This window comes from Oryctolagus cuniculus, chromosome 15, assembly GCF_964237555.1.
Source record: "Oryctolagus cuniculus chromosome 15, mOryCun1.1, whole genome shotgun sequence".
Classification (NCBI taxonomy): Eukaryota; Metazoa; Chordata; class Mammalia; order Lagomorpha; family Leporidae; genus Oryctolagus; species Oryctolagus cuniculus.
In genome coordinates this window covers 67,110,746-67,136,528 of record NC_091446.1, presented here as the reverse complement: position 1 = coordinate 67,136,528, position 25,783 = coordinate 67,110,746, and the positions used below count along the sequence as shown (strand labels likewise).

General features: G+C 45.7%; 1 protein-coding gene across 17 annotated transcripts in view; it reads right to left on the bottom strand.

Moving 5' to 3' along the window:
* The window catches only part of LRMDA (leucine rich melanocyte differentiation associated), a 1,127,870-nt gene that overhangs the window by 443,451 nt on the left and 658,636 nt on the right, over nucleotides 1-25,783 (bottom strand). The window contains exon 6 of one of the 17 annotated variants that reach the window (XM_070057897.1): nucleotides 433-24,917. The exons of the other annotated variants lie outside the window; for them this stretch is intronic. Within the exon in view, the coding sequence (XP_069913998.1) occupies nucleotides 24,885-24,917 (33 nt within the window). The 3' untranslated portion in view covers nucleotides 433-24,884. Of the gene's footprint in view, nucleotides 1-432; nucleotides 24,918-25,783 lie in introns of those variants that run through there. 17 annotated transcript variants of the gene reach the window in all.

Sequence of the window (25,783 nt, the reverse complement as noted above, 5' to 3'; positions counted from 1 at the left end):
AGCAGAGAACCCAAAGTCCTTTCTCTTTCCTCTTCAACTTCCTTCCAGCAACTCCACACCCCCACAGTAAAGAGACTTCAGGGGAGACTCAGGGGGTCTCAAAATCTGATTGTTCTAGTTAAGGAATTCGTATTTCTCAACAAGATAAGGAATTTGTATTTCTTATCATTTGGGTATATGCAAACCAGTATCTGTCACACATCTCTTAACTCTGGGATTCTTTTCAAAATTTAAAATAGAAAATAATTTAAATATAAAAAAGAATATAGATATCTTTGTACCCTGTGCTTACCTGATTGTCTTCATATATTCTCTCTCTTGAAATACTTCCATTATAGCTAAAGCCTCATGCCTAGCCGTGTCTGCCTCCCTCCTTTCACAAAATTAACCCCTATTCTGGGATTGGTAATAATGTCCCATGTTTAAATAATATTACTTCATTAGTGTCTATTTGACTTTTTTTTTTTTTTTTTTTTTTTTTTTTTTTTTTTTTTTTTTTTGACAGGCAGAGTGGACAGTGAGAGAGAGACAGAGAGAGAAAGGTCTTCCTTTGCCGCTGGTTCACCCTCCAATGGCCGCCGCTGCAGCCGGCGCACCGCGCTGATCCTGGCAGGAGCCAGGAGCCAGGTGCTTTTCCTGGTCTCCCATGGGGTGCAGGGCCCAAGCACCTGGGCCATCCTCCACTGCACTCCCTGGCCATAGCAGAGAGCTGGCCTGGAAGAGGGGCAACCGGGACAGAATCCGGCGCCCCAACCGGGACTAGAACCCGGTGTGCCGGCGCCGCAAGGTGGAGGATTAGCCTATTGAGCCACGGCGCCGGCTCTATTAGTGTCTATTAATAATACATGCCATTAAATGCATTCACACAAGTGGTATCATGTTATAAGTTTATTTCTGCAAGTTGGTTTAACCCAAAACCATGTTTTCAGATTGAAAAACCATGATAACCTATTTTAAATATTGTATATTATAATGTCACGTGAATAAATTGTACTTTTTTTTTTTCTAATAAGGAGTGTCAAAACAAGGTAGGCTGGCTTAAACAACAGAAATTTAGGAGCCAAGCAGTGTGGTATAAAGGGTTAAGCTGCTGCTTCCAATGTCACATCAGAGTGCTGGTTCCAGACTACTCTGCTTCCAATCCAGCTCCCTGCTAATTTGTTTGTGAAAGCAGTGGAGGGTGGGCCAAGTACTTGAGCACTGGCCCCTGCCATCCTTATGAGAGATCCGAATAGTGTTTCTGGTTCTTAGCATCAGTCTGGCCCAGCCCTAGCTATTGTAGTCCTTGGGGCGTGAACCAGCAGAGGGAAGATTCATTCTCATTCTCTCTCCCTCTCTCCCAGGTCTCCAGGCAAGAAGTCTAAAATCAAGGTGCTGGCAAGGCCACACACTCCCTCTGAAAGCTCTAGGTGATAACCGTACCTTGCCTCTTCTAGCTCCTTGCCTTGTAGCAGTTTCACTCCAACATGGGCCTCTGTGTTCACAAGGCATTCCTCTAGATACAAACCCCTTTCTCTTACGAAGACACAGTGTATGCCATTTAGAGCACATCCTAAGCCAGGATGATCTCCTCTCGAGATCTTGTCAAGGACCTGTCCTCCCAAGGAGGTCACATTCTGAGAGCCTGGGTAGGCGTGATGGGTTTGGGGGTCACGGTTCCGTTCATCATAAACTGCATCTACTTTCCTGCAGTTCTCCTGATGGTACCGTAAATGGCCTCACTCGTGCTTCCTATTTCTCTGAGCACACAGTGACTTTTCTAGGGTTGACACCTAGAGTGAAATTGCAGGATGGCAGGATTCTTCTTACTGCATGATGCCAAATGGAAGACTAGTTACCAAGTCATGATCCCACTGGAAATGTATAAAGCACTCTTGCCTCTGCACGTGTTTGTCAAAACCTGGCCTTGTCACTTAAGTGGTTTTTTGTTTGTTTGTTTGATAGCTATGCAGCGGATTTCACCATGGTTTTATTTATTTTTTTTTCCCAAGGAGAAAACTCATAACTACCACTCCACAGTGATCGAAGAAGTTTGGAGGGCAATTCTACCCAGGTCTGTCCTAGCACAGGGGTTCTTCTTTGCTACACATGAATGGGTTTTTCCTTATTGGCCTTTTTCACTCAAAGAAGTCAGTAGTACTGGGTCTTTCTTCACATGCAAGGTCAGCTCAAGCACTTTAGTGGAGACAGAATAAGAGATCTTTATTGTCCAAGAAAGCACAATGAAATATTGCGACGAAAAAAGGTCTTCACACAAAGACAGGCACATGATACAAAGTACCAGGATCAATGACGAAGAAATTAAGTAGAAGGCAATTATACCGCAGGTGAAATATCTCTTATCTAAAACGCTTAGTCCAGAAATGTTTCAGGTTTTGGACTTTTGCAGACTGTGAGATGTGTCTGCGTGTACATAATGAGATACTTGGGGCTTGGACCCAAGTCTAAGCATGAAATCCACGTATGTTCCATACTCACCTAATACATACAGCCTGAAAGTAATTCGCACAATATTTTTGTACTACAACTTATCATATGATGACAGGTATGGACTTTTTTCACTTGTGATCCTGTGTTGACAATAAAAAACACTTTGGATTTGGAGCATTTTGGATTTCAAATCTTTGGATTAGAGATGCTCAATCCATATAACCTAGAGGGTGAGAACGAGGTGTTGCTCCCATTCTGTTGCTAACATTTGGGCTTAGAGTAGGAGGCGGTTAAACCAGCAAATGAAGAACGTTAGTTGTAGAGTTGAGTCATTCATTGAACATGAGCTGGAGCAGTGACAGTGAGTTTTGTAGCAGGGATGGGGTGTGAACAGCAGAACCAGGGTAACCAGGGTAATGGCCATGAGTTTCAGAACATCTCAGAGATGGCATGTCACCTGCTGTACACATCTACAAAGCCCCCTCCCCCAGCACAGGAAGAGAAGTAAAAGCCAAGGTTTATTTCAGGCCTTTGCTACAATACGTGGCACATAGCATTTCACTGACTCTTCACAATGACCCTGACAAGGAGGTACTGTTATCAACATGATGGAGAGGTTAAAGCAGATTTCCCCAGCCCCGCAGCTTGTAAGCAGCAGTACCAGGATCAGGCACAGGTCTCTCTCCCTCCCAGGGCCATGTTACTAACATTTCCCTCATCCTTTTTCATATTTTATTCTAAATTGTGGTCAAATACATGTAACATAAAATTTATTATTTTAGCCACCTTTACCTGCGCAGTTCAGTAGGGTTAAGTACAATCGTATTGTTGTCCATTCACAAGGTTGTGCATTCAATCTCCAGCATACTTTTCCTCTTCCAAAACTGAAACTTTGGGCCCATGAAACAACTCCCCACTTCCACTACTCCAGCCCCTGGCAATCATCATTCTATTTCCTGTCTCCATGAATTCGAACACTCTAGGTGTTTCATATTAGTGCAATCATATAGTATGCTATTGTGTCATCAAAAAAAGACAAGTATTTCACTGAGCATGATGTCTCAGGTTTGTCCATATCATAGCATGTGTCAGAATTTCTTTTTTAAAAAAAGATTTATTTATTTTGAAGAGTTAGAGAGAGAGAGAGAGAGAGAGGGAGAGGCAGACAGAGAAAGAGATGTTCTATCCACTGATTCACTCCCCCAGATGACCACAACAGCCAGCACTGGGCCCTACTGAAGCCAGATTCAAGAGCTTCATCCAGGTCTCCCACATGGGTGACGGAGGCCCAAATACTTGGGCCATCTCCCACTTCTTTTCCCAGGCCATTATCAGAGAGTCGGATTGGAAGTAGAGCAGCTAGGACATGAACTGGCACCCACATGGGATGCCTATGTTGCAGGTAGTGGCTTTACCTGCTACACCACAACACTAGCTCCTAGAATTTCTTTTCAAGACTGAATAATATTCTACTGTGTGTATACACACCACAATTTATTATCCATTCACATTCACCTGTCAATGGATTTTAATTGCTTTTGCCTTTTGGCTATTACGCTATGGACATGCGTACACAAACATCTCTCTGAAATTGTTTTTAATTATTTGGGATATAAACACGGAAGTGGAATTACTGGATCACGCACTCATTCTAATTTTAGTTTTTTGAAGAACTGCTATACTGTTTTCTACAGCATTTTGTGTTCCCACCAACATTGCACAGGGGCTCCAATTTCTCCACATCCTCTTGGCCTCTCTTTTATATTGCTGCCCATAGGCAACCTCCTTATGAAACAACTGCTCAATCAACCATATATCCCCCTGCCAAACACAGCCAAGGCGAGCCTGGCTTCACTTGAGCTGCCTACCAAACCACAGCAAATACAGCTTAATGCTTAAGCAAACAAGTCCACCTATAACCCAGGAAGACCAAGCAACTGTGCATGGGTACTCACTGCTCAGAGCCACACCTGGAGCCCTGAGACGGTCAGTCCCAGGATGCAGGAAGAGCTGAACAGCGGACAGCTTGCGCTCCTCGCTCCCCAGGTAGCTCGTGACCTCCTTCTTCCCCTAGTGCTCAGATTATTTTCTGTCGCCAGCATCGTCAGTGCCTACACTGAAAAGCTATGTCAATCCCTTCTTTGTCTGTTGAGAAGGACATTTATCAGTTGCTATTCTAAATCTGAAAACATCATAACCAACCCGTGGGCGTTGGCTCACATTACACTCTGTAATTTCAGTTAGTGAGTTAATGGGAAAGAGGCATTAACATTCTGTTTGTGGTTTAAAATACATATTTACACAGTTTGACTTTCCATATTCCCAAACTTATAATTTATCCATCATTACGTCCCCCATTCTCTCCTCTTAAACGTTAGCTGCCCTCGCTGAGGTGATGAAAGATGGGGAGGCGAGCTGCGGTGCCTGTGTGCATATGGAAAGCCTATCAGCTGGGATCCCAGCCGTGCACTCTGGCCCAGTGGTTGGGGAAGGAAAACGCTCTGGCTGAAACCTCTGAGTTAATGGGTTTGTGCGGAGGTGTTGTCTCCAAACATAACAGACAGGATGACTGAGCTGAAGCCTTGTGCCACCTCTACCATTTCATGTGCAGGACCACAAAGAGCCGCAACTGCGAGCCAGGAGCTCTGCTGAGATCCAAATGGTCTACTTCATCTTCTTCCTAATTTCATAAAACATCTTTTTTTTTTTCACCTGCACATTTAACTTCTGCAGCTCGTTACTGAATGATGGTTTCCCTGTATTTCCATTAAGGATCAAGCACAGGGAGGAAGTGTTGCAAAGTGGAAAGGAAGTAGGATTTGGAGTCACATAACCTGCATTAGGATCCCAGCTCTGCCTCTCACCAGCTGTGGGAACCTGAGTGATGCCCTGAAATTATGAGCCTCAGTGATTTTTTTTTTAAGATTTTATGTATTTATGTGAGAGGTAGCGCTACGGACAGAGAGAAGGAGACAGAGAAAGGTCTTCCATCCACTGGTTCACTCCCCAGATGGCCACAGACTGAGAAAGATCCTTTCAGAAACAACAGGACCACAAAGAGAACAAATAGAGAGAAAACACTTATTTGTGTGGAAGAGAATCTTGAAGCCTGAGGAAAGTAGTAAATTTTAAGATGATGGAAGGATTATTTTAACGACCATGTAAACTCCCTGCCCTCGAGGTCAGGACAAGCCAAAATGATCAATATATTTTAAAAGGCTCAAGTAAACTCACACCAACAAAGACTCATAAGGAACTGACAGGCCATTTACAAAATAAATAGTCCAGGCATAATCTGTGTGCCCACCAGACATCTCTTCCGAAGGTCAGGGCTTCTCTCCTGCCTGTGTTCCCATTCAGATTTGTGGAGCAGCTCTGAATGCATGATCCTTTCCCTTGGGGCCTTATGGTTTACTGAGAGCCAACGAAATTCTCACCCTCAGGGGCTCGAGGGACTGCTCCTCCAAAGAGTAGACACATGTTCATAGAAGCTTCCTAGAGAGCAGTGGACCCCTCAGAGTCAAAGGAGCAAAGCTTCATAGGGAAGAAGAAGGTAACGGGGGGGGGGGGGGACCTTCCTCAATCAGTCATGCAGCCACCTCCCGCTCTGGAGACAGATTTGGCCACGAAAGGGGCAAAACTGAGGGTGCTGCCCTTTCTGCTGTGACCCTGACTGGCACCAGCCCCGGCTAGATTACAGCAGTGAGGCTTTGCTCTCCTCTCTGCCCGGATTCAGCACCACCACTGCGGTTCTGTTGGTTTGAGCGTTCCGGCTACCATTCCAAATGCTGGGGCAACCAAAGTGTACGTCACCGCACGCGGCAGTCATGACTGCTGTTCATCTTTGCTTTCCTTTTCAGCCTCTGTGTCTTCAGTCCATTGGTCCTGTTTCTGGCCTTCGGAGAAAGACAATACAGAGCGATGCCTCTTCCATATGCAGCCCTTCGGATTCTAAACACACCAAGTCTCTCCAGCATTCCTCAACATCTTTATTCTCAAGGCTGCTGGTCCCAGTTGCTTCTACGACCTGGCTTTGAGAGATCCCAGGTATCCTTTCAAAAGGATCCTGAATGGGATAGGTGAAAATTTTTGCCCCCCTTGGGACAATCACCAGCATGGAGTGTGGGATGCAAAGGCTTATTCTATACAGAACTTATAAAGGACATGAGCGCCTAAAGTTAGTGTCAGAGATCCTAGTTCCTACTCCAGGTCCCACTCTTTGGGTAGAAGATCTGAAGGTCAGAGAGCAAATAACTGACAAAGCTGGTCAACAGCCCTGCTCCTATGAATCCTAGAGCTGAGCAAACAGCTCTACCCCACTTCGCTTCCCTGAATGAAGACAGCTAGTCCCTGACCCCTGTGTGTTCCCAGGCTGCAGGGAGAGCTCCCCTCTGTAATTCCTCCACCTGCCACTGGGGTGCACTACTGTGCCACCTGCCCCCCAGGCAGATCTGAACGCCTGCCAATGCTGGGGATGATTTACAGAGCCTGGGAGACAATTTTCCAAGAAAACACTCCAGATAATTGGCCTTTGGTATATCTCCTCGGTGGTGATTTATTTGTCTAGGACAAGCCAAAGAACGTCTCTCTCCACCTCTGCAAAGCCTCCAGTCCCTGGCCTCAAAGTTCAGCAAGTTTCTGGCCAGAGAATGTTCTTCCTCTCCGCCCACTCAGCCTTTTTTTCTGTGGTTTGCAATCTCATTTGCTAAATATACAAAGATGCCCTGTACACAGCGGTCTACAGTTCCAGAATGTGCCTGACTTCCTTTGGCTCAGAACATCACTCATAAATCACCGTGCTGGCAGCTGCTATCCATTTATATCCATGACCTACCAGGACTGAAGGCTCCAGCTCATCCACACTGATGCCTTTTCATTCAGGCCCCTCCATGGGAATAGAAATGCCCCCCCCCAACACACACGTGCTTAGCCATGTGCTAAGCACGTAGAAGGGACACTTACCAAACTGAACGCTTCAGAATTCAGGGACTTAACTTGAAACTTGGCTACTTATTTAAGGGTGTTGATTGACAATGGCAAGCCCAACCTAACTCGCCCCCAACATAAACTGTGATGGTGAGTATGATGAAGCACAACCTGAGTGCAGAAAACCAGGGCCCATAGAAGAGCAAGCAGTGCAGTTTCCCAGCCTTGCAAATCCCTTCCAGCTTCTACCAGCCCCACTAGACAGCCGCACCCAAGCAGTCCCTGGGGGATCTCCAGAAGCACGAGGCATGCCCAAAGAGGGAAAGGTAGAAAGCATGGTTTGGCAAGAGTGGGACTCTTTTCCAAAGGTTTGTCTTAGTGCTCTAGTTAAACTTTTCCTACTTAGCAAGCCCACCTACAACGAAGAACTGAGAAATTAGGAAGTCCTGGGCCTTTACTAAGAGAAGGAGGTGTATTAGTCCATTTTCTGTTGCTTTTCCAGTATACCAGAAGCTGGGTAACTTATTAAGTAAAGAGGTTTATGTGGCTTACGATGAAAATATGGCCAAGAAATAAAAGAAAGGGCTGCATATAGAAATAGGCCCAGCGTATGGAGTAGCCTCACTTGATGACAACCGACTCTTGCCAGAACTAACCATGGTCCCATGAGAGCTATGTTAATTCCTTCTGAGGGCAACACCCTCAACGACCTAGGCATATCTGCCCTGGGCCCCACCTCTTAATGGTTCCACCACCTCAACAGCACCACAATGCAGACCCAGCTTCCACCCTGCACACCCTTGTAGATGTACTCAAACCACACCCAAACCCTAGCATGAGGAGAGGGAACGGGCTACAAGACAATCAGAAGAGACTTTCATGACTTCTTGGCAAAGACATTCAGTTTCATCTGTGTTGGAGACAGTCTTTAAACCTGAGGAGTTTAAGAAAAATTGGTGGTGGTGGGTATGACGCATGCAGAGGAGGAGGTAGCAGCAGGAGCAGGGTCAGTGACTAATCCTCATGGCTGGGAACAGCTGCTGGGGAGATGCTTGGGTTTCCTCAAGCACTCTTCTGGCTACAGACAGGTCATCTTCAGATGAGACCCTCCACAAGGAAGAGGATGGGACAAGGATTAGGTGGCAGAAGGCTGGGTGACACGGAAGTGAACAGCTGAGGACAAATCTTCCCCTGTAGAACAGAGGGGTTTTCTGAGTAGAATGGCCCTCCCCTGGATGTCCCAGGCAGCTCAGCATCTCACAGTACTCTTCAATAAGATGGTGGGAGACAGGACACAGGGCTGCTGTCCAAGGACACTGGTTGGAGGCATGGCTTAGAGAAAGGGAAATTTCACCATCCCTAAGGGGTAAGGGCTGTGGGGCAGTCAAGTGAGCCCTGCCTGCACCCCAGCCCCAGCAAGGCCATTCTTCAAGAGTGCATGGGGAAGAGCAGACTTGATCTTGGCTAGCGAGAGAGGCTTTCTCCTCCCAGCTGCTCCAGGGGACTGCTGGAAAACACAGCACAAGATTGCATTACCAATTTCTGTTGGCCTAACACAATGAAAACCCATATCTAATTTGCTGTCCACTCTCCCCCAGGTCCCCTTCAGCATTTACAGCTTTCCAAATACCTTCCTCCCACTGAATATCTGTGTTTCAGATTATTTGTCCCCAGATGTATTAGGATGCATTTACTGCAGCTGAGTCTCATCTAGTGATTTCCTGTCCATATGCCTGACAGCTCCAGGTCCCTTTATGTCACGTCTCTGTCATTGGTGGGGTTTGTAATACCTCTCCATTTAGGGCAATATACAGAGTTAATTAGCATATTCTTTACAACCTTTTCTAGGTTATTAACAAGGATGCAGAACACAAGTGACATAATAATCCCTGCGGCACTCCATGCCCTCTGGATCATGCCATGTGTCCTCTCCAATGTCATAGTGAAGTGTTCCACACAGCACACCGAGAGAGCTTGTTCTGAGCTCCTTCAGTCATGAAATAGGAGTAGGGATCCTTCCTCTAACGTAATGAAAATGACAGTGAGCCAGAACCCAAGAGAAGCAGATTCCATCCCCAGCCCTGCTATTAATGAGCTATGTGACCTTGAGTGAGCCACTTCTATATTTATTTAGTTAGGAGTGAGTATGTTCACTACTAACCCTCATAAAAGATTTGAGGAAAATCTGAAGAGTTTGGGGCTTGGTGGTGTGGTGTAACAGGTCAAGGCACTTCCTACAAATGCCAGCATCCCATACTGCAGCACTGGTTCAAACCCCAGCTGTTCTGCTGATCCAGTTCCCTGATGCACTGGGAAAGCAGTGGAAGATGGCCCAAGTACGTGGACCGCTACTACCCATATGGAAGACCCAGACGGAGTTTCAGGTTCCTGGCTTTGGCCAGGAGTAACCCCAGCCCCAGCTCTTGTGGCCATTTGGGGAGTGAACAAGCAGATGGAAGATCTCTGTCACTTTCTGTCTCTTTCTGTCAGTCTACCTTTCAAATAAATCATTAAATAAGTCTTTTAAATCTTAATAATGATGATAATAGTGCTAACAATGGCGAATTTTTACTAAGTTATTGCTATGTATCAGTCATTATTATATGCAAAATGTTATTAACATACTTATTTCTAGTCTTCACTATAAACCTTAGAGGTTAAACTTCACAAAATGAAATTTTCCAGTGAGAAAATAGAACTGTAAAACTTCAAAGGAACTGGCAAAATGGTTAGGAATTATTACTTGAAAAGATACCTGATTTGTGAAAACACATTATTCTTGTTGGGCTGAGTCCAGGGGATGTTAACTGCAAGGAAGTATCTAACTTAAGGGCTCCTCCTGCACCACACTTTCCCTCTCCCTCACTGCTTGTCCACACAGTCCTCCTTGGTTCCTAGGTGTGGCTTTGGAGCCAACAATGGCCAAGCCCTCTGCCTCAGAGAAAGAGATCTGAGGTCTTTGGAAGGGTTCACCCTTGAACCTCAACTTTCTCAGTGTGTGCTTCTGGGAAGGATTCATGGTGAAACAAGCTTGGAAAACACAGCAGACAAACAAGGGCCAACCAACTCCTCCTGCTCAAGGCTCACCAGGGCCTTGGACAATGTCCTAATGTACATAAGACAGCTCCCTAAAAGGGGAACAGACTTCAGGAAACACTAAAGCAATGGCTCTAAAAGGGACCAAGGGACCCGTGTCTTCCAGCAAGCTCCTGCCCACCTCTGCATTCCTAAAGCATGCACAGTCCAGGGAGCAGGTGGGTCTGTGAACTCTGGCTCAGTAATGAGAAGTAACTCTCCATGTTTCTGGTTGTGAAATCAGAGAAGATATTAGGTTGATCTTCTCTGACCCCAAGTTGTCTCTTATTTTTTAATTCATTTCTTTCTTCTGTTTTCTACTTCAATTCCCCTGCCCGCCATATACACCCAACTAATATTAAAAGGAGTCCTTTGTAAAGTGTGCCCTGGGTTTGTTTCCATGTGTTTACAGTATGTAAACTGCACTGTGGAAGGATTTTATTTTTTAGTTTCTAATGTTAAGTGTCTTTTAAAAACATCCATATGACACTGTATAGGTTTTTTGTTTTTTAATTCAGGTAGGGTGAGGCCAACAGATCAGGAGACAAATGCCACTGAAAAGACAGATCATTCACAATTCCCAAGAACAGGGGGCATGCCACACTGTGCAGGACCACAGGAGGAAGCGCCAGCATAGGGCAGGAGGCAGGAGGGAGGAAGTGTGGGAAAGCCTTGACTGTGGTTCTTGCAGGAAAGAATGAGCCAGGCAAGGTAAGCCGGCTGCCCAATGGGCTGTTGTGAGTTTTCTAGGACCAGGCCCTGGCATGATTAGGACAGGGAATAATGCCTCTAGGAGTGTAAGGGCCAGAGAAGAGGTGGTTCAGACTATGGGCTCTGTGCTGATTAATTTCCATAAAAATACCCACTCCTGGGTGAGTCATTTGTACTCTCTAAGACCCAGCTAGCCCTGGGAGGAGCAGTCTTTCCCTGGTCACAGAAGCCCCAGATGCCAGAGTGTCAGAAATACAGAAAATTAGACAGCACAGCCCGTACACTCCAAATCATGCTGCCAGGCACCCACTCGTCCTTGCCGCTCACGGATGCCCAGTATTGCACAGAACTTCCACACTTACCTTCCAATCTCCCAGCTTTGTCCCCAACTCAAAGTCACCTTCAACTCTCCACCATGGCAAATAATACTTTAATGAAAATTCTCTCTCTCTCTCTCTCACTCTCTCTCTCTCATACGCACGCACGCACACACACACACACACACACACACACCTCCTTAAGGGCCGATGTAGGAATTTCATTGAGTTATATGTATCAGAATGGAGTGGCTGAGTCAGAGGGTCTGAGAATATCAATTCAATTAAATAAGTCAGCCTGCAACCCAGAACTGCTACACTCCTACCAGCAGTGTACAAAGTGCTCCTACAACCCTATACCCCACCAAGACCTGCCATTATCCGGTTTTTTAACTGTTCTAATCTCATAGCTACAAAGGAATCATGGATTCTTAATTTACATTTCTGTGATTTCTAAAAAGTTGATCTCTTTGTTGTGTTCTCTGTAATGACTCAATACATGCTTGCTAAACCAATTGTAAGTAAGCAATAACTATCTAATTGAAGATGCTAGACATTTTCAATTGTAAGGCAGCTTAGGTTTGGTCCACCCTCCCCCCAGAAATCTGCGGGCATGGGTACCATCTACAGCAGCCACAGACTTACCTTTGTTTCTTAGTCTTATGGGTGACAGCAGAGACGGATTCAATGTCTAGAAGACAAATCTGGTCTCTATGTGATAGGTGGGGAAACCCAGGCTGAGGTAAGGCTCCAGGTCAATCATCTCTGGATGAAGTTAGCAGTAGTATGCTGAAGGACAAGGATTTTCAAGTGCAAAATACTATTTCTATAGTCTGAAGCAACTGAAACCTTAAAACAAAAGAAGATAAAGTCTACTAAACCTGAGCTGATCAAAGCAGAAATCCAGAGGCTGATATTGAGGTTGAGTTGCCACCAGTGGTACCAGTATCCCACATGAACACCATTTCAGGCCTCAGTTACTCCACTTCCTATCCAGCTCCCTGCTGATGAGCCTGGGAAAGCAGCACATGGTCCAAGGGCTTGAGCTCCTGCCACCCACATGGGAGACCTGGATGCTGTTCCAAGCTCCCGGCTTTAGCCTGACCCAGTCTTTACTGTTGGGCCATTTGGGAAGCAAACCAGCAGATGGAGGATTTCTGTCTCACCTCTCCCTCTCTCTCTGTAACTCAGCAGGGATAGTATGTAATATTTATGCTATACATCGTGTATGTGACTATACATATAGGTATATTAACACATAAATATGCTCATCCAGTAAGCATTTATGTGTTTATACACACGTGTCACATACAGATATGCTTTCACAATTTTTCTTCTCTTCAAATAAACTGCAAACCTAATTCCTCTGTCTTACCCAGTTTAGTGCTTGTTCTCAGATCCAAAATGGAAAAGTGTCACTTGTACAGATAGATATTCTTTGGTACCAACTTAGGTAATCAACAGAATTAAAAACAAAGAACAAAAATATTCATAAAAATAAATATGTTCTATATAACATATATCATCCATAATCATCTGTGGCTATATCTGATTTTATGTAAACACACACACCATACACAACCTAATAGTGGCTCTTCTATTTAAAAAAAAAAAAAAAGGACAAGTGGTATGTGTGAATACTGCTAACTAGAGGCCAATACAAAATCTGATGCTATACGCACTGGGAAACATAAAAGTGTCACCAGGGCCATTCCAGATATTTCTCTCTCCACTTTATTTTCTTTTCTGCTCCCAATAAGGAAGTCTTTAGTGGAACCACTGAGAATAAATTGAACTGGCCACTGTAGCCATGTTTCCCACCGTGGACGGCTTATGGCGTGAAGACACGGCCCACCTTGGGAAGAGCGATTGCTAGCCTGCTAATTAAAAACATAAGCAAGCCTTGGCATGCCACAGGCCTTCTGAAGACACATTTGCTTCTGCGTGCAGATTGTACTCTCTGACTTATGTAGATAGGACAAGCAGTGCCCTGGGCACACTCATGCACACGTGGTCCTGAATTAGCTGGTAAATCACAACCGCAGTAGCTAATAACAGCCATAAAGCCTTCCAAGTTTTACAAGGTGTTTATAATGGGCAACTCACTATGATTTATATGAAAAACATGAGTCAGCTCCTGAGACAAAGCTGATATGTGGACAGTGGCCTTGTGGTGTGACCTCTAACAAGCATCTAAATAAATTGCAGAATTTCCCTCTGGCCCAAGGCTGGCCACTGTCTCATACACATATATTCAGAGTACCCGTTGGTAGGAGAGCTAAGTGCTAGTGTATGTGGGCCACAGCGACTGGCCACAAGGAGAAAGTGATCAGATCTCAGCGCTGCTCGGTGCAGTGGAAGATTATACACACTACAGCTGGGCTAGGGTCATCCCTAAGCACGGTCCTGTGGAGGAAAACAAGATAAAGTTGATACAGTCCCTACTCCCCATGCTGAGAGAGCAAGATGCACATAGACCAACATTAGAAAAATGAGATGACTGTAAGGGAGCAGAGGGAAGCCCTTGAATGTGGGAAATACTGAGAGCCCATCTTCGTGAGGGGATTCATAAAGGACCGGATCTGAGTCGGCCTCTGTGGGGAGCAACCCGGACTGGACTGAGTTACTGGAATTAAGACTTATTCTATGCATCTGCTCTCCCACAATATGGCGCTGGGAGAGGAGAAAACAGCTTCTACGCAGCTGCCTCTTGCCAACTTGAGTGATGACCTCCAGGAGCTGATCCTGCTCCTGATTGGAGGAGAGCAGCGTACTCGGCGTGTGGGTAGCAGAGTTGGGATTGGCGGAAGAGGACTATAAAGGAGGAGAGAGACAACATGCACCAGGAACATCTATGAGGAACATCTGAAGGAACACCTGAGCAGCCCCCGAGAGCCGGCCGGCGGTGTGCCGCTCCCCCACGGAAGTGGGGAAAGTGGCAGGGGGAACCACCCTTCCACGGAGGTGGAAGGGTCGGTAGCCAACCCGGGAAGAACCAGCAGCAAACCCGGGGAGGGCCGAGCAGACGAAAGAACAGCGCAGGGTCCTGTGTCGTTCCTCCACGAAGAGGGGGAGCGACAGGCCTCTAAGGATTTATGTGGGGGAGAGGGTAGGAAGAACATTCTAGAGGGGGAATATGTTAGTAAAAGTGCTGCGCCAGCCATAGTGATGGCATATCTAACATGAGGAAATAGAGGAGGAAGCGGAACTTGAGAAGGACACGGACCTGGTTAAACTGAAAAGCAGTGAAGAACAGCGGCAAAGGAGGTCAGAAATCACAAAGCAAACCTCAGAGCTGGCAACAAGTAACCGCAGATACCTGAGACAGAAGGTTCTGTGCTAGGAAGTCCACAAAATTCCTGCCATGCAAGGACCAACCCAGCTAACAGAGAGCAGCAAGATGAAGTCGGGCCCTCTCCCTTACCATTATCAAAACTGACACAACTAGACACCCAAAACAAAACATCCACCTCCATTATTCCCAGGCGACTCTAGACTTGAGTCACAGTCTGGCCTCTCTGTACTCTGATGTCCTGAGAGAAAACAACTATATTCCTTGTGATCATTTCTTACTGCTTTCCCACAGTTCTCATGCTCTTTCCTTTGGTTTACATATTTTGATGTCAGGACTTCCTTCTTCCAATGGGATGTTGTTCTTCGGGTAGCAAGTTAATATAGGGACCCAAGCGTTCTTCCGAATTGCCCCAACTCAGTGGGGACTTTAATGTGTGAAGAGCCCACTGAGACTCTTCACCCAAGGATTCTCATGCATCAGAAGAGATATGACTCCAACTACCCAGCCCAAGAAGTAACTCCAAGCTCAGCTCTTTGTGGCTCTTCCTTCTCCAGCCAAATCTAACATTAAAAAACCTTTTGAAGAAGTTGACCCATCTGACTGTAATAGAATGTGGTTAACACAAAGGGTATATGAAGATAAGGTAGCTAGATCAAGTTAGTTAAATTACTGGATCCATAATACCCATAAAGTTCATCAGGCACACAGAGGAGGAACAATGTATAGGCATGTGACTGCCGTAGTTAGAGGTCAGTGCAGCAAGATACAGACTTGAATCTACCTCCTCTAGAAAGTGCCCCCTGCAAAGGCTCAACCTCATTCTGATTCCATTTTTAGTCAAATCCTTCCCAAAAGCCAGACAGATACACTCAGTAAATCCGAGATGGCTGGATGGCTGGGGAGAACTGAAGCTTGGCATTAGGTGGGAAGAAACTAGGAAGAGAGCAGGGGTGAAGTGGGATCTTCCTAAAATGGTCTACCCGAGATCCCTCTTAGGCTCTGTGATGATGGGAAGAGAAGGCAGAGAGATAATTCTATGCATTAATGCTGTCACATTCTTCACAGATATCCTAAAAGTTTTCCCCCTTCCAGTGGCTAACAGCCCCAATAAAATTCCCAAGAGCTGGGGATTTGTGGTGCTGCTCTTCTGCTACGGGCTGTATTTGTTTAAACAGATGGAGAGTTAAGATGGGGTAGGGGAGTGTGGTGTAGAAGTGAGAGTCAAAATTCCATAAACACATGGACACCAGAGAGCACGGCCAAACCATCACTTTGCATAGCTTGATAACACTAATCTGGGGCTGGTAATCTTTAATCTTCATAGCTGGCCTGAAAATGCTCCCAGTCTTGAAGTCTCCTCTGTGTCTCTCTCCCTTTATACCTCTGGATGACACCTTTGCTTTACAAAGCTATTTCCTGAAAAGGCTGAAAAGGAGAGAATCCTGTAAGTTTTTTGCTTGTTTTTTCTTGTTACTGTTGTTGTTGTTGTGTTTTTTTTTTCCCTCAAATCTCCAAATTCTGTTTTTAAAAAGACTCCAGAAGAATTCTTCCTAATTTTGAAACCCAAATGATAAGATCAAAAATAAATGGTGACCTTCCAGTCAAGAATGAGAAACTATGACCTTGAAAACTCTACTTCCCTCCTTCTACTGATCTTGTCCCTGATAGAGAAGAGCCCTGTCTCAGTTCATTTTAAAAATATGAATATTTTCCCACCCAGTGGCCAGGGACAGCATAAATTGCCATTGGACATGACAAAGATAGATGACTTGCCCTCCAGGACAGGGACAGTAGAAAGGCCGACTTCCCTGTCATTTTTTGTGGCCTTAAGATCTCCAGCTGTCTGTACTGCATCTCACAATTCAACCATGATAGAAAGCTTGTTTTGAACAAAAGTGAAGTAAAATATGGTTTTCCCCTTACAAGAACTGCTGGTTTCCGTGGGTTCTATGTATGGGGCTGGGGCCTGGCTCTGGAGTTGGGAGTACAGTCAACAGAACCTGGACATGAACATGCACATTTCTACTCCTCCCTCTTCCTGTAGTCCCTGCCCTTCAAACTCAGTCTATGGTTCGGGTGGGGAAACTTCTAGCACTGGGCTGCCTTCTGCAGTGCACAAAACCAAGTACTGGTGCTTGAAAGATGGAGGATGTGATAAGCTAGACATGCTAAGTAGATGAACATCAGTTCAAGGCCACATCCCAGAAATGTGGAAGGAAGTCCAGGTAAGGTGGAAAACAAAGAAACATAAACCTTGGTCGTAAACCATGCCAAGTCAACACAGTCTCCACCAGGCAGATTCACGGGCATTGGGAAGCTAACTTTTCTTTCTTTTTCTGGGTGTGTAGACACTATGTATGATTGAAAAACTGATCACAGAGCTGCACTCACTTGCCCTTGATAAATGGAAGATCATTCCCAGAGGCGAGTTCCATGGTGGCCCCCCGTGGAGGAGCTGCCATTGCCATTTGGGCTTAGAGAGGGAGTTTTTGGACAGCAGAGTGATGGTGCTGCTAACTCAGAGCCTCCTTTCCTGAATCCTGTCTTCTCACCCTCAGCTCAGAAATCTGCAGCACAGCCAAGGTGCAGCTCATACCACAGTAAGACAATGAGCCATGAAGAGACCTGAGGCCTGGCCTCACTTTCATTTCTCTCTGGAACCCTCAGTGAATCCCACAACCTCTCCACCTTAGCGTATTTGTAAAATATGGTACCGCCTTGTCTGCCTTTTTCTTAGCAGTATTTTTCAGGATGAGATGGGACTATATGATAACACTTGCAAAGTTAGTATTTTCCCATCTGCACATTTTGAACATTTATGTGAAAATAATGCAAAAGATAATAAATACAGAAAGATTCAAAAGAAAAAAGGGAAGAAAAAGAAAAAGAGAGGGAAGGGAGGGAAAAAGTTGTTTTCCGAGTGTTCATCTTGTACCATTCCCTAGGATAAACACTTTTGAGTCATTATTTCCTTTAATCCTTGAATTCCTTAACACTTCCGAGTAGTTATTAACCCCAATTTCAAGATGGGGTAACTGAGACATTAACTTTCTCAAAGTCCCATAGCAAATGGTAGAGCAGGATTTGAATCCAGGTTGCCGAGTCCTGCAGCACAGCACCATGGCACCTCCCCCAAAAACCCCAACCAACCAGGCACTCGGGTCCTGCTGTTAGAGGTATACCTGACCCAGACGTCAGCTGAGGGTCTGGGCACACACCAGGTTGAAAAGCCACAGGGAGGTCCTCAGAGATGAGGGTCTCTTCATCCACTTCACACATGTATTCTCAGAGCCCTGGAGGGTCACTGAGACTTGGCTCAGAGTTCCCGCCAGCTGACGGGTATGTACAAGCAGGCTCAGTACACACCACATGCACTGATTTCCGTTTTGTGGCAGTCAGCTGAGCTGTTGCATCAGTTTCCTAGGGCTGCCTTAACAAGATATCACAGACTAAATGGCTTAAATAACAAAAACTGCTCACAGTTCTGGTGGCTGGAAGTCCAAGGTCAAGAAGCCTGCCCAGTTGGTTTGGCCTCTGGCCCTTCCCATGACTTACTGATGGCCATCCTGCTGTTGCCTCTGTAAGGGGTCATTCTTAAAGACACAGGTATCCCTGGGCTTTCTGTGTGCCATCATCATCTCCTCTTCTCAAAAGGACACAAGTCTGACTAAATGAGGGCCCACCAGAACAGCCTATTTTTAACTCAACCGCTTCTTTAAAGGCCCTGTTTCTAAAAAGCAGTCATACAGTTATGGCTTCAACATACAAGTGTGCAGGGGACACAGCTCAGCCCACAACATCTGCATTTCTGAGACTTTCCTGCAACTACCAGTGCTCCCGTGACTGAGTACTGGCCAAAGGAACAATGACAAAAGAGACGTGTGTCTCCCTAGAACCAGGGCTGTGAACTGTCCTGTACAATCCTCCAAGGTCTCAGGTTGAACCCAGTGAAGGACTCAAGACCCAAGAAAAATGCAGAACTACTGGATGGAAGGAGCCGAGGTCCCCAACTAGCCAAGTATTCCTCACTCTCCAACCAGGGACCTCCAGGGAACAGAGCCTGATGAAGCCAAGAAGATGTGGGGCATGCTTGTTACGGTAGTAAATCTCTCCTGACTCAAACTCCCAGCTGCCAAATTCACATTCTGTCCATCATACATCAAAGGTCAGCAAATTTCACCTAAGAGGAGAGAGACATCAACAGGCCAATATTCAAACAGGCCAAAGTCAACAAACCACACAGGTGGACTGCAGAAAAATGAAAGAGAAAGAGATTGCTTCTCCTTGGTGCGCCAGGCCCCTCAGTGAACGAACGTAGCCCCTGGAACCTCCTCTGACCTGCAGACTCCTCCAGGGTCTCTTGGCTCCTCCTCCCCATACAGGCTAATGACTGGAAGAGGGAGGGAGGGTGGGAATGATAATGATCCCTTTCTTATTTAAACAGGCCATTTTTCTTCCCAACAAAATGCGTTTTTTTTTTTTTTTGTCAGCTCAAATATTTCCCTTTGATAGAAACCTGAAAATAATTAGCCTTAATAGCTCTGCTGTGAATAGGGCTGCACAAGGAGGAGGTAGATGTTAATAGGAACCTTCCACTCCAAAACCAAGTCACCCTTAGGTCCCCCTCCCCCCAAAAGAAATGTAACAAGGAAAAGATTACAGGTTTAGTGCTACTTGGGAAGAAATGTCTATTTGGAATAAATGCATGAAATCCTTTAAAAATAGCACAGGCTGAAAACTTCCTATTTCGTTTGATTTGCTTTCCAAATCCCACAGACTGCACAGTTGTATACAATCTTTAAACAAGTACAACCCCTGAGAAGTGTGGATAGATTTAAGAGAAATAAAAGCACGATCAGCCAGCTTGTAATCTTCTTTTCTCTTTTTTCCTCCCCAAAGCTGCATTAAATTGCCTATTGAGAACAATAACATATTTGTGCTTTTATAGGTAGAATGATTGGTATTATGCAAAGGTTTGGCTAACAGTCTAAAGGCACATTCACTCTGATGGGGACTGCATGCTGTTAATAATTTTCGGGATGCTCTGGGGAACCTGTAATCCCCTAGTACTACAACTTAGCAGGTCACTGAATGCTTTGTAAGAACTCCTAGAGATTCTAAGCTCTTCTTCCAGAACCTTACCAACCAGTAAGACTCTAGAAAAACCATTCCCAAAAAGGATCTTGGAAGTGTGAAATGTGCCTTTTGGCTTGCGTTCTCTGTAGCCCAAGGAAGTACAGTGGTTCATCTAGGTTGTACTGCCAATGCCAACTTGAACAATGGCACCTTGGAATTTTTTTTTAATCGTTTATTTGAAAGTCAGGGATAGATAGAGAAAGAGAGGAATAGAGAGGGAGAGAGATCCTCTATCCACTGGTTCACTCCCAAATGGCTGTAATGGCTGGGACTGGGCCAGGCTAAAGCCAGGAGCCAGGAGCCTTGAGGCTCTTTTGGGTCTCCAATATGGGTGCATGGTCCCAAGTACTTGGGCCATCATCAGCTGCTTTCTCAGCTACGTTAGCAGGGAGCTACATCAGAAGTGGAACAGCTGGGACATGAATGGGCACCCATATAGGATGCCAGCACTGCAGGTGGAGGATTAACCTGCTAGACCACAGCACTGGCCCTCTTTTGGAGTTCTTAAACCAAATCTAGAGCTTTTCCTGTGCCCACATCCATGATCCATGAGCCCAGCCATGGGAAATCATCCTCAGGAAGAGATGTAAAGGAAGCGTGCACACACATACAGCAATATTTTATACATGAGATTACAATCCAGAAACAGTAGGAAAACGGTTTTTTTGTTGTTGTTTTGTTGTTGTTGTTGTTTTGACAGGCAGAGTGGACAGTGAGAGAGGAAGACAGAGAGAAAGGTCTCCCTTTTCCATTGGTTCACCCTCCAATGGCCGCCGCGCTGCGGCCGGCGCCCCGCGCTGATCCAAAGCCAGGAGCCAGGTGCTTCTCCTGGTCTCCCATGGGGTGCAGGGCCCAAGCACCTGGGCCATCCTCCACTGCCTTGCTGGGCCACAGCAGAGAGCTGGCCTGGAAGAGGGGCAACTGGGACAGAATCCGGCACCAAGACTGGGACTAGAACCTGGTGTGCCGGCGCCGCAGGCGGAGAATTAGCCTAGTGAGCTGCGGTGCCAGCCAGGAAAATGGTTTTGTAATCGATGGTCCTAACGATGGTACTAAGACCAAATTTGCTAGAGATCTGTACAGTCCATAAAAACAATAAATTTAAGGATTACAAAGCAAACAGTTAAAATATTAAAGTAAAGAAGTAGAGCATTAAATACATAAAACATACATGGAAAGGGATACAATTTGACAAGGAACACAGTAAAATGAAAAGTCATAGAGTTACCATGCAGGGAATACAGCTGAATGATTTTCTTTGTTAATTTCCCTTAATGGGATCATAATGTTGTTTGAAAAAACATATAAAAATAAAATGAAACGAAATGAAATGGTCCCTTGGACTTTTAAGCTTTGATTACCACATACATGTCTGAGCCCTGAGACTCAAAGGCCAGGCTCAACTCGAACTAACAATTCCCATTTTAGGAAATCCAGGAATTCCTCCCTAAGGAAGTCTGTGAGGGTGGGAATAACCGGTTGCATGGAAAAACACAATCAGACCATTGCCAGGCCAGCTCTTTCATCTGAGATGCTGAAAGGGCAAGCTGCACACAGGCATCGAGACACACGGAGACGGGGAGTCCTCCACCTAGACCAGGCCACAGAGAGGCTGCTGACACACCTGCACACAGCAGCTGCAAGACCAAACACCTGTAGTTGGGAGGCGGTGCCCTTCCCAAGGACGTTTCACATCTGCTATGAGCTGGAAACCCAGAGGCAAGAAGAGGCAGTGCTGTGCACCTCACTTCCACCTCCGGGAACAAAGCGGTGGCAGCGGCTGTCACGCCTCTGGAGCTAAGTGAAGCAAGGAGCTTTCTGCTCTTCCTCCGTGACACTGCCACTGATCCCTGCCTGCATCACCTGCTTGGGCTCAGAGGGTCTGAGAGCCAGAACGTCACTGCCAGTGAACTCAAAAGATGGAATCTCACTCCCTGTTTTCTATCAGAAAAAAATGTTTTGAAGAAACTTCTCTTCACTGAGCACCTACTGCATGCCGGGCCCTGTGTCACATGGTTCTCGCTGTTACCGTAAACCTGCCGGGCAGGTGTTCTCACGACACAGACTGGAGAAGTCTGAGGAATGCAGCAACTTGCCTGAGACCCCAAACCCTTCACATGGCAAAGAGGGATTAGAACCCCAATCTCTGGAGGCATTATCCAGAGCTCTCAACAAAACCCTCTCGCCTCTTCCACACACTCAGGGGGCTCGGCCAGAACTGCTTTTGTGCAGGGGCTGTAATTAGCTGTCTGGTCCCAGTTGCTTTCAGGGTAAACAATGTCTGATAAACCCACAACGCTGTAAGTATTTATTACATTGCAACCCAGCTGCCAACTGTCTAACCATTTTAATAAAAAGCTATTTTCTAAGGTTTATGTTTTATTGCATGTATGACTCCCTTATTGGTTAGCATTTTGGAGTTGTGGAAAAGGTTATGAATTTAGAAACTGGCTGCATTCATATCATATTTAAAACTTAATGCTATTTTATTAAAGACATATGGGCCTCCAAAGTACACATATTAAATGTCATGTAAGAAAAGTAGCAGTTTAAATCATGGTCAGATTCATTTCTGACGTGACTCCTGAGGCTTCCCAAGATCTGAACTATTTCTTTGTAAATCTGGCAGTTTAACCACACTCATAAATCACTTTCAAAGCATATTATTTCTTAATTTTACTGCATTAGAGAGCGTTTGGCCTACACAGTGAACTGTTTGTAGCAGTTATGTGAACAAAGTTGCACATTTAGTCCTATAATGTGCAAAGGAAGAGGGGAGGAAAAGCAAAGGAGCAGAAGCCTTGCATTTTCCAGCCTGTTTTGCTCAGCTCGTTCATTTTCACCCAAGCAAATGCAATCCCCAGTGTCCAGATTAGGCCGCTGTCTTCCAAAAGGGAAGACGTTTCAGGCTGATACTGAGGCTTTTCTGAACACAAGAAGACAAAGATATCTTGTAATTTCATCTATTCCAAAACAACTCATGACTAAAAATTAGAATGAGTGCAGAAATGAGAGCTAGCTTTCTCTCTCTCTTTCTCTCTCTCTCTCTCTCCCTCTCCCTCTCTTTTTAATGTGGCTTTATGTAATACAGCACGTGGTGGTTTTCTAATTATCTAGGGATCCAATATCTCAACCTTGGGTTCCTAAGCCCTTCTAATGATGAGATAATATACTCTGGACGTGTTGAACAAGACTTCACTCCCCAGTCTTCATTTTACTCTGGGGCAGAAGGGGGTTGATTCCAATGACAAATTCCAGGATCTAAACATTGGCCTTGATTTCCAGATTCGTCAAGGGCGCTGGGGGAGGATTAAGAGAGTTGAGTCCGAGGTCACCCAAACGAAAGAGCTTAAGGGCTTAGTCCTGCACCAGGCATCCTCTCCAAGCTGGGGCCTGTGTGGGGACTTTTTTGCTCCCCAGCTGTTCCCCTAGGGCTGCTGCCCCACCATCCTGTTTGCATCAGCCACCATGGGGCCTCCTCTGTCATCCACACTAGAGCCCTAATATCTCTCTTCTATTCCCACAAGGACAGCAAGGCCTCCAGTGCCTTGGGAAACCCCTCACCTCGGGTGCCTGGACCACTCCAGGATGAATGTGAGGTTTTCTTGCACTCTTACATCCCTCCTGGGTAGGTGTTTTGTTCTCATCAAAAAGTAGATGAAGAGTAAAAGCCCTAGACATATCTCAGCATAAACTGCAGAAAATTCAGTGATGCCATGAGGAATACAGGGGCAACCCCTCCTGTGCCCCCCAGATTCTTTTTTCTTTTTTTTTTTTTTTTTGACAGGCAGAGTGGACAGTGAGAGACAAAGACAGAGAGAAAGGTCTTCCTTTTCCATTGGTTCACCCCACAATGGCCGCTGCGGCCGGCGCACCACGCTGATCCAAAGCCAGGAGCCAGGTGCTTCCTCCTGGTCTCCCATGCAGGTGCAGGGCCTAAGCACCTGGGCCATCCTCCACTGCACTCCCGGGCCACAGCAGAGAGCTGGACTGGAAGAGGAGCAACTGGGACAGTATCCGGCGTCCCGACCAGCACTAGAACCCCGGGTGCCAGCACCACAGGCGGAGGATTAGCCTATTGAGCCACGGCGCCTGCCACCCCCCAGATTCTGACGTTGAAACTCTAACCCCAATATGACCATATCTGGAGACTCAGCCATTAGCAGGTTATTGGGCTAAATGAGGCCCTAATTCAAGAGCGCTGTTCTCCCCCACCCCCACCCCACCCCCCTTTTCCCACTTTCTCTGCTGTGAGAAGATGCAGCAAGAAGACACTCATCTTCCAGCCAGGAGAAGCACCCACACCTGAACCCCAGCTATGCTGGCGCCTTCGTCTCAGACTTCCAGGCTCCAGCCTGCTAGGAAAGTACAACCTGTTCTTTAAGCAGCGCAGCAGGAGCTGTGACATCCCCTACCAACCCTAAGCCAAAATGTTCTTCCCTATGTTCGCCACCAAAACCAGTGCTTCTGTAACGTCACACAGAGCTGTTTTGAAAATGCACAAGTAAGAACACAGGCTACCCCATTCATCGCAGAGGCCCTGCCATAGAGGGTCTCATTCGGTGCTGGCAACAACCTGGGAAGAAGGTATTGCATTTCCCCATCTTAATAATGGAGAAACTGAAGGCAGGAGGTGCAAGATCAATCTTTTGTCCAAATCTAGCCATATTCTTGAAACCTGGAACAGGCCTGGTCCTCAAATACAACAACAAATCCAACTAGTTCAAGAACAAATTAAGAATCATGTGCTTTTCATGGAGTACAATAGCCACAATAAATTCAGATTTTAAAACTTCCCAAAGGAATAGCTGGAGGTAACTTCTGGAGAGCAACAGAAAATTTGGGCAGTGTGGGGAGGAATAAATAAAAATAGGCCAGAAAAATACACAGGACAGGCCACTGAGCCACATGACTCTAGGACAACCCAAAATGCCAAACAATGACAAGAGGTGACTCACCTTTCACTTCTAAATTTCACTCATGAGTTAAAAGCTTCATAAAGGAGAAACTCCACTTAAAATTCCCCACTTCAAAAAAAGAGAGAGAGAGAGAGAGAGAAAATAAGGCTTTTGGAGCCTAGACAGAGGGCATTAGTTAGCTGCTGAAAAGAAAGAACGAGTTCTAATTCAGGTAATGTAGCTCAAAATTTACAGCCATATTTTAAAATACACATGAAAAATAAAATTATCCTAAAATGCTCTTGGTGAAAAGGCTGAGTGTAAGTGCTATCACTGACAATGGCCCTGAACTTCACTGAATTAACATCAAAGGAAGTCCCAACTACAGAGCATCTGCGCATTATTGATGGTGTCCTGTCTGTTAAGCTAAGACACTCAACAGCAAGGAACAGAAAAGCAAATAAAGGAGCTAATTGGACCACCAGGCTGTGGGGACCCCAAGGGTAGACCTGTCCTATCATGCTTGGGAAATGCCTTCTGCTGGTCAGAGTGACAAAGGGGAAGCAGCTGGAACTGGAGAGGATCCAGGGGCCCCAGAGGTAAGCTACAGTGACCACACAGAGGCAAAACAAAGGAGGGGCAAAAATGCGCTTCCTAGAGCATGGTGACAAACTCCTAAGCCAGAATCAACAGCTGCCTGGGATCTCGGATGTTCCTGGAGGTTTTGGCAGAGAAACAGTCTCTGTGAATAAACAGGCAAGAAACAGGTTCTCGTAGCTCCTCGAGGAACTATTTGGGCAAGGGATGCTTCAAGAAGTACAGACTTTTTTTTTTTTTTTTTTTTTTTTTTTTTTTTTTTTAATTAGAAGCAGCTCTTTTCTGAGCCTATGGCCCCTCATTGAGCCCACTACTAGAGGACTAGAGGAAGGAAGTGTAGTCAGTGCTCAGTATTAGTCCTTCTTCACACTGGAGTTGATCTCTCTGCTGTGGCCCAG